This window comes from Chanos chanos, chromosome 14 (assembly GCF_902362185.1).
Source record: "Chanos chanos chromosome 14, fChaCha1.1, whole genome shotgun sequence".
Taxonomy (NCBI): Eukaryota; Metazoa; Chordata; class Actinopteri; order Gonorynchiformes; family Chanidae; genus Chanos; species Chanos chanos.
The window spans coordinates 8,497,820-8,507,017 of record NC_044508.1 but is presented as its reverse complement, the minus strand read 5'-3'; the positions used below and the strand labels follow the sequence as shown (position 1 = coordinate 8,507,017).

Sequence of the window (9,198 nt, the reverse complement as noted above, 5' to 3'; positions counted from 1 at the left end):
GTGGAAAAAAAAAGTACTTTTTAAAGTACCTTGTGACATCGAAAGGGTTAAACTAACACGGTGTATTTGTCTTGTTATTCTAGTACCTTTGGGCTCTGTGTCTACTCTTTGTTTTGGCATCATGCTAAGTAGTCTAATTTGCATTAAATGCTGGAATGCAGACAGACAAAGTAAGTATTGCCCCTAGGGAAAGTGACTAATTGTGTATGACGGATGATTTTCATCAAGTAGTAGCATGCTACAGCATTGTTATAAAACTGCTAGTGATGAGTAGGAAATATATACATGATGTAATTCCAAACTATGCATATAACAGATACTGCCAGAAGTCTCCATGAGAGGCTTTTGAGCCGCATTTCATAGCATACTATGACGAGATGTTTAGATTACATTTTTTTTCACTATTCAAGTGCAGTGATTGTAAACTGTGTAATTGGCCTAAGGTGGGTTGGAAACATTTCATTAGTACATTAATCGTTGTTTTCTTTTCAGCCAAGATTTCTGGTTTTCTTTCAAGGCGTATGAAAAATCAAACGAAAAGCTTTCTTATATTGATGATATTGCTTTTTGCCAAATTTGTCCTTTTTGTTGTCTGGTTGAAAAATGAATGAAACTATCTTTTGATAATCAGTATTTGTCTTTGTGGATTAATTTTTCATTCTTATTAGTCGGTTATTTATCGCGGGGGGTTGTTGATAAATCCCCTTGATTGGAGCTAATGTTGGAATATGTCTGTTATAAAACATTATAAAATGCTTATTTCTTCATTATTCAACATTCTTGTTGTTAATTTTCATTTCTTTAAAGCTATAGTTAGGACGGTGAAGGCAAAAGGAACAAAATTCTTAACTTGAAAAGCAAGTCTGTTGATGCAGACAGCTGCAGGTACAGTGAATCCATTCTAACACAGCCCATCTTTGATTTATGGCAGAAGGGAAATAAAATAACACATTTTAGTTTTCTGATGTAGTTATCTTCACTGGACTTTTGTAATCTTGTTCAAACGATCATCTGTACCCCCCAAAAAATGATTTAAGTAGTTTATGATAATCATTAAAAAAAAAAAAAAAACTTTATTCACAAAATTCGCTCAACAAAATCGTAATTAATAATGATTACATGCACACTCAGCACCCCGAAATACAAATATTTATATTATAAGAATCAGCAGTACATTTTTTCATTCATCATCTCTTATATGACAAATAGCTAAATTGTAAATACATTTATAATTTGGTATGGTAGGAAACCAAAGTGGTTATAGTGAAGAGTAGGACTAGTACTCTGAGGCTGTACAAATATATTTGGGTCATAGTTGAAGACAAACAAACTAACTTCTCACACAGTGTCCACTTCTTGTTAATTTGTCATTTGGAGCATAATCTTGATTTCAGAGGTTAATGTGCATAGATGGCTTTGTTCCCAAAGTTTTTTGGTCTCATGTTGATCTACTTGCACTCCTAAATTTTGGTTGGTTTGCGTTTGCAAAGGTTTGTAAGTACTCCTCTGTCAGCAATGTACGCTGCATGAGTACGCATGAGTTTGTTCGTTCTCAATCCATCTCCTCCGGAATGACTGTGAGAATAATGTCTCTGTTAGCCCGACGAACCACGACAGAGAGGACCTCACCAGACTGGACAGCGTTGCTCACGTCTTCAGTGCTGTGAACCTGCTGTCCGTTGATGCTTAAGATTACGTCATGATTGGATATACCAGAGCTGCAAAACAGACAACAAACAACATTATATATTCTGTTTCAACATTATTTTGTTGTTGAGCCAGCCAGATAAAACTTTTTTTTGTGTGTGTAAAAAAGTGTTTTCATAAAGGATTTATCTTTCCTTAAGAAAGATCCAGCTAAACTTCAGAAATACACACACGCGCGCACACACACACACACGCAAAGTAAGCTTGCTGATCTCAAGCCAAGTACATGCATGTCTATAGAGGCAATTTATAGTGGAACGCTGCCCATTTGCTCAAAGCGTAGAAAAACTGAAAACACTTATTTCATTAAGCACAGAGTTTGCTTGACCCCAATCTATCAGCGTTTATAAATGTTCCAATATCTCCGTAATTTGTAAATTGTATACTACTGCCGCATAGATTATTAAGTAAATTACTGTCTAAATGACTGTTTTTAGGATTATTTGTACCTAAATCCCAAATGAATTTAAGTCCTGATTTTGTTTAAAATGATTGAGCTGGTGACCAGGTCAATTCACCAACATATCCCAGCAGCTACAAGCCCAGCAAGGCTCCAGATCCTCTAAGAGAAGTTAGACTATTTTTAACAAACGTGCCCGTGGTCATTGCAACAAGAAGACACTACGTGATTAAACACTATAAAGCAGATCCAAGCTTTTGGACAGAGCTTACGGTGTGGAAAAAGGCTTTTCAAAAATCTGTTAGTTAAATCAATGGCCTTGAGAACCTAGTGGGAGCTGTGCTGAGATTGGTTCGAACGCTTTACATTGCCTGCACAGCTCGTTCTCTTGGCAAACGTAAGGATCTAGACAACAGGGCAAATTCCAACCGAGTAGCACACGCGTTCCACCCAAGGGCTTTTGAACTCTGTCAGAAATCCTGTGTATTCTAATAAACGGTACATAATTCTTTCAACTTTGGAAAAAAAAATGACAAACACCTTAAAGTCAGATTTCACTGAGAATAGAAACAGTATAAATTTTCATTTTGCAGTGGCCTCTCTGTGTACTTCAACTATTTACGGCTAAGACATCTCAGAAAGCTAATTAATTTCTGTAAAAAAAAAAAAAAAGTATTGTAGACATACATCTCTGAAATCCATCTGAAGTATTTTTTTCTGATAGCAACTGCTATGCACATGCTCCGTCTTTCTTTGGAAGTTTTATTGCCACGGTGATGAGCATAAATTCTGCAGTGAGATAATGTATGGTCTGGTATGAGTGTATGCCCTGGGGTATGGGTGGGGGTAAGGGGATGTTTGGTAGGTAAGTGCAAGCTGGTATGAATGTGACTCCTTAAGGCAGGAGCAGGGTGGGCTAGGGGGCGATAAGAGAAGATAGCAGTATGTATACAACCTGGCAGCTGCGGAGCCAGGGATCACCTCATACACATACACTCCCGAGCTCACATCTGGAAAGTTGCTTTCCCTCTCCTTTAGTTCGGTGATCAAACTGAGAAAACAGAGAGACTGAGGATGAAAAAACACGTTTCTGTTGTGTTCAACAATAAACTTTTCTATGGAAAAAAAAAAGGCTCTGTGAGCTTGGAGGATGAAATAAAGGAGATGGTACTGATGTCATAGAGGAAGTTAGGAAAACCTATACAGAGAATAGAATTTTCCATTCTGAATCACCTCAAACTAAGGGTGCAAGTTCAGCATTAGTTCTTTTTGAAATACAAATGAGCATTTTCTACAGCTGTTACTCTCCTAGTGCCCAAAAAGAAAAAAAAATATTATAGATAATTAGACAAATGCTGTAATATTAACTGTGCTAACTTACGATGGTGTCAACTGAAGCATCCGGACTCCCATGTATCTTTTTTTTGTCAGTGGCTTACCTGGGTTCAAAGGCCATAGAAAATAATGGCGTGAACATGAAATAAACAGAACTAAATTAATAGCTGATGTCTAATGCATAATATGAACACAAGTTTAACGAACCTTTTCTCTGTCTGTCGTAAGACTCTGCAAGGAACTGACGTATTCTGTCAGAGGGAATTGCAAAGGAAATTCCCGCTGTAACTTTCAATGTGTTTATGCCAATGACCTCACCGTCCTTCAGACACAAAAAAACAAAATAATTAATATCGTAAGTAAACATTTTGGCCTTGAAATGCCCTGAGGAAGTATCGTTGCCAAGAAATGATTGCTTAGTTTCTAACGTGACCAGAATTGAACAGGGTCTGTAGACAATATTTGGAAAATGTAATACTGTAATATTTTAAGACCCAGTTTGCAGAGAGGAATTTTCAAGGATTTTTAAATTGGTAACAATAAATATAATTTTTGGAAACTCTGAAAGCAGAACTTGAATACTTAAGCAAGGCAGCAGCAGATGGAGTGGTGGAATAAGGGTATGGTTTATACATCTGCATAACAACACTGTTATATCCATGCAGCTTGATAATCTATTCGTAGGCCAAACGTCTTTCACATATATTTATATATTTGTATATAGCTTTTTGCAATATTTCCTAATATGCTGTATCCCTCTGATATGCTATCGCCTCAAATGAAGTCCTCTTGCTGCAAATGAGAAAACATAAGAGACACGGGTGAGCCTGAAGCAGATATACAAGCTTTGGTTGTTTTTTTTTTGTTTTGTTTTGTTGTGGGGTTTTTTTCTGTCTAGATCAATAGGAGAATATAAAGCAGTACAACTGCACAAAGCCTTGGGTCATTTATTGGGACAATACAACATTTCAAGACTGAAGTTGACATAAAACTGCAGAGCCTGGGTTAAAATCTTTAGCATTCAATAAATAAAAGTCTGAATTATGACCTTGGTCTTTTTTTTCTGAAGTGAAAAGAAAAAGGATGTGGCAGGTTTTTAAAGGACAAAGCCTCCTTCCATTTTAACACAACTGAACACTGAATCTAGTAGTTTCCTCCTATCATACTGGATCACTTGTTAAAACAATGTAACTCACTGTGAGAGAGGACGCAGTGGCCGGCATTATGTATATTGGAGGAGATATGTTCTAATTTTTTGTTTACTATGGCTGATGTGACTGTCATGTGCTGTCGCTTATGAGTATGTGTAATTAATTATTATGATTAATTAATTAATAATTAAAATATTCCTACCAAATTCACAAGTGGTCCTCCTGAGTTACCATACTGTAAAAGAGAACAGTGACAATCATTTGAGGCTCCCCACATGAAGAAGCATAAAAATCATATCCAACTCTGAACGAAAAAAAAAAAATATATACAATTTTTTAGAAGATTTTCAAGTGGGGAGCCACTTAATTGAAAATTAAACCCTATTCTCAATTAAATATTCAGTCTTTCATGTAAAGTTTCATTCCTCCTTTGAACTTCTATTGCATCACTAACCATCTATACTCACACTTAAGAACACAAACGTGGAATCTTAGATACCATGCTCTATGCAAACTTACATTGATGATGGCATCGGTTTGGATGTACTCCATGTCAGAGTCTTTTAGGCCCAGTTCATGGCCACCTCTCTGGGTTGTACTGATGATCCCTGTGGTAACAGTGTTCTGAAGAGAGAATGGGCTGCCCACTGCTACCACAAACTCTCCTGGCCGCAGGTCTGATGAGCGACCAAGTAAAAGCACTGGCAAGGAATTCTGGGGAGGAAAAAAATTGACTGCTAAGTAGTGACTCTCAGCCAAGAAATTACCAATATTCCCATTATTTGAAGTTATCAAGAATCACTCTATCTTCCGGCTTTTTTTCTGATTTTCCTTAAAAGATCTTCTGTCATAAAGGACTTGCTGGAAGGACAGTTCACCTGAGCATACTGTTGACAGAAACAAACAGAATGACTATTGATGTCAAATTTACTTTAGTGGAAATGTAGCCTCTCAAAAGCCCTCTACCTCTAAAGCAGTTCCTCAGGATTCAGTTACCGGACCACTTCAGTTTGCATATTTACTCCCAGAGATGAAACAGTTAATTTTTCCATCTAGTTTGAGAGAGTCTCCTCTGTGAAATATTTGAATAGTTTCTATCTATTGTGGGGACCTGCATCATGGAACATGTAAAGTCTATGCCCTGCCTGTGCCTGTCTCTGTCTGTTTGAGTTGTGGTATGAAAAGTTTTTACTGCTGGCATAACACTGCAGGGGCATGCTAATGCAGGAGTGCTGGATTACAGTCACTCATCAATCAAATTTAAGTTCTTCTTTTTCACTCAGGGTGACACTCATATATCATACACTTTAAGTCAGGATTAAGTTTGTTGAAGCTTAGTGGGGCTATTAAACATTCTGATTTACAATGCATTACGGTAGCTTTTTGTCATCTGCAGATGATGCCTAGATAATGCAGAGACTAAATAATAGTAAGAATATAATGATTTTATGTAATATATGTACTACATGTAACTGTGTTTCTATCAAATTCAAGAACTTTGAACACTCGTAGGACCTAGCACCTCAGAGAAAAATCAGAGGAGGAACTGACTCTATTAAAAAGAAGACCCTAAAGTCTAAAAAGCCTCCAACGATGTTCCTTAAGAACCTGCTGTTCCTTAGGCTTTGCTCTCTGACTCTTAGAAGTTAGTCACAAAGGACACATCAGTGGGCCCTGGCTGGAAAGAGGGAAAAAAGCTGAAGACAGGTAGTGATTAGAATACTCACAAGTGACTCAATTTTAATTAGGGCAATGTCAAGTTTCTGATCCACGTCTTTCACAGCTGCATCGTATTCTACTCCATTCTTAAGCTCCACTTTGATTCGCTGCTTGTTGGAAAGCACGTGAGCATTAGTGACGATCCAGCCATCCTCTGATACAATGAACCCTGAACCACTTGATACGGGTACCTCCTGGTTGGAGAATGGCAACCTAGTAAAATAATAACACAAATAAAATTTTCCAGAAAAAAAAAATCAGTTGGATTTCTTTGGAACCTTCTCAGAACCTTAAGAATCTTGACTTGTTGGTGTACTCTCCACTTAGATGAAGCCATGACAATCAGATTGTGCCAGTAAACTCGCCATACAATTAACCAACAATAAGCCAGAATTGAGGATTAATCAATTAGCTAAGGTAATAGGATCTACCAAAGTCATTAACCGAGTACTGTCACAGAAGTTTATGGAACAAAGAGGGTGGAGGACTTCAGTTTAATAACTCATCAAAAAATATTATCAGCACTGGAATTTTCTTTGTTCCATAACTGATCATTTGTAAGAATACAGATGAGCAACTTGTTAAGGTAGTTGTAACTGACTGCTAAAAGCAGTATTACTTAATTACTTTTAAGTATTTTGTTAGATGTTGTTTTTACCTTCTGAAAAGCTCCAGATGTACGACAGCAGGGGCTATTTTGTCCACCACATCTGCTATAAAATTGAATTTGTAACGCATGCTGCTGGGGTTCTGGGCACCTGTTAGGGGTTAAATACAGCAAAAACTAAACCAAACAATCAAGAAATGTGTCCAAGCCTTCTTCAGTTTGTTGTAAGAGTTGAATTAAAAAGCAAAACACTCATTTAAACAATGAAATAAGACACAGTTGATATGTTTCTGTAATTTGAGTAATCAGAACATTTCTATGGGAATTTACATGAATTATACAGAATTCTGTTTAGATAGTAGATACTCAGTTTAATCACACACAACAGAGCAGAGCATGCTAATTGATAATAGTGGCTTATTTACTTGTATTCTGAAATCACTATTATGAACCAAACCAACCAGACATATGCAGAACAGCCAGGGACAGATTATCCTGACAATAACTTCATTGAGGAAACTTTCATTTGCCCTGGGAAAGAGGCAAAGCTTAACACTTTCAGTCAGGTGAGGTCACATGTATGTATAGGCCATGTTAAAACTGAACACCCCTCAGGCCAGTAAATAGAGTAAAACTGGACTAGTCAGGACTTTTCATGATGACAGAGTGTATAAACCAATCTTTGACAGCTTACAACCTGGTGAAATCTTTTCTGTGCTGCATGGCACTAGTCACTAGCAGTTCCCGAAATTTTATTTACTACACTCACTTTAAATAGTGCCAAAAAAAAAGCTACTACCACTTTTGTAGCACTACCTCCAGTGATGGAATCACACTCATGAGAACAATTCACTGACTGACTGAATAACCTTTATGCCTCGGTCAGGCAACAGGACTGAACTTGTGGATTTGAGCAGCCAATATGCAAAGTTGTGGGGCTGTCTCATTGACTAAAGAGCCAGTAAAGGGCAAAAATGCAACATCTAGAACGTAACCATCTAATCTGTCTTCACACACTTTGGTTGTTTCTAAAGATGTGCTGAACACAGGTCAAATGATGCACAACAATGATCAGTATTTTTGTGTAAGTTTGTGAGGATGGGGCTGATGAATTGCAATTCATTAAGAGAACTGGAGAAATATGTAGTCAACAAAATACTGATTCTTGGGAGGTAGAATAAGTTTGCAGAGCTCCCGTTCATGAAAAGCTGCCCTAGGGTATTTCTGTCAATTGTTAATTGATGTGTCCCTCTTGAAAGCCAAATATGAAAACATGAGAGAGAAAAGATGAGCACATGCACGCAGAACAGTAAAGACAAGCCATAAACCACTCGCAAAAGCTGTTAGCGCAACGTATTCAATTCAATTAAAAAAAAACTTTATTGTCTCTCACATAATGATAGAAAATTGTGTTTTATTTATATTGGTGTTATGTTCTCTGTGAAGTCAAACATGGTTGAATGTGATGTCTTTGAATGCAAGCTGAAAGCATGCTTTAGACGGCTAGATAAACATAATCAAGCAATCATATTTGCAGAAATAGCTTGGAAAAATGACATATCATCCATCCGAACTGGGCTAAATGACTAACATCGAGCACAGTCCCACCAAATTTGGTGTTATATTGGTGATTTTCACTGTTTTGTATAATTCCCTTTCAGCTTTATACTAAATATCCGAATGATCGTGTTGACTGTTAAAGTAAGCATACTAGATTAATCACCCTAGTTAACGGAATTTACCCTAATGCAATTTTGAATTCTCAAGTGATTCACCTTGAGTGAGGAAAGAAAAACCAAAACAAACAAAAAACTCACCGGAATCGCATGGCCCTTTCTGGATGAGAATAACAGCGGGTATGCCGTTTAACCCTGCTCTTTTATTTTCTGCTCGCAAACGACAGATACTCGGGTAAGTTCTTCCATCGCTACCGCAGACAGGCTCGGTGGAGGTACACACGCAGGAGCCGCGCGACCTTCGTGTTCCCGGCGGGTACACACAGGTTAGTCCCTCTCCGCAAACTGGACTTCCACGGTCACCACAAAAATCGCCTTCTCCTGATGCACAAATGTCACAACAGCCGCAACTGTCCTTCACCAAGCCATAATAACATGATTCTGGAACCGGCGGACAGCGAGAAGTATCGCACGACTGCAGGCAGGAAGTTTGCCTTTTGCGAAGCAGTCGTGCTTGAACTGTCAAAGCTAAAATGAAGTAAATTACCAGCTTGCACATGACAGCCTTAATGTGTCGACCGACGCAACAAAAAGCACCCAAGA

At 37.8% G+C, this 9,198-nt stretch overlaps 1 protein-coding gene across 1 annotated transcript; it reads right to left on the bottom strand.

Annotated features, from left to right (window-relative positions):
- Positions 1-1,552: 1,552 nt before the first annotated feature.
- Positions 1,553-9,154, bottom strand: htra4 (HtrA serine peptidase 4). The gene is made up of 9 exons (XM_030791462.1): positions 8,737-9,154; positions 6,971-7,070; positions 6,321-6,525; positions 5,113-5,307; positions 4,796-4,828; positions 3,650-3,764; positions 3,489-3,546; positions 3,063-3,158; positions 1,553-1,718 (listed from the first exon to the last, which is right to left on the bottom strand). The coding sequence occupies exons 1-9, from the start codon at positions 9,152-9,154 to the stop codon at positions 1,553-1,555; spliced, it is 1,386 nt and encodes a 461-aa protein (XP_030647322.1).
- Between the last annotated feature and the right edge of the window lie 44 nt (positions 9,155-9,198).

Bases quoted from the DNA above. Each gene is read 5' to 3' on its own strand.
- htra4 (XM_030791462.1), bottom strand. From the start codon at position 9,154: ATGTGCAAGCTGGTAATTTACTTCATTTTAGCTTTGACAGTTCAAGCA. The intron at 7,071-8,736 runs GTGAGTTTTTTG...AACCCCTAACAG, and splicing joins GAAAGGGCCATGCGATTCCG to GTGCCCAGAACCCCAGCAGC. The intron at 3,547-3,649 runs GTTCGTTAAACT...CTTTGAACCCAG, and splicing joins TTACGACAGACAGAGAAAAG to GTAAGCCACTGACAAAAAAA.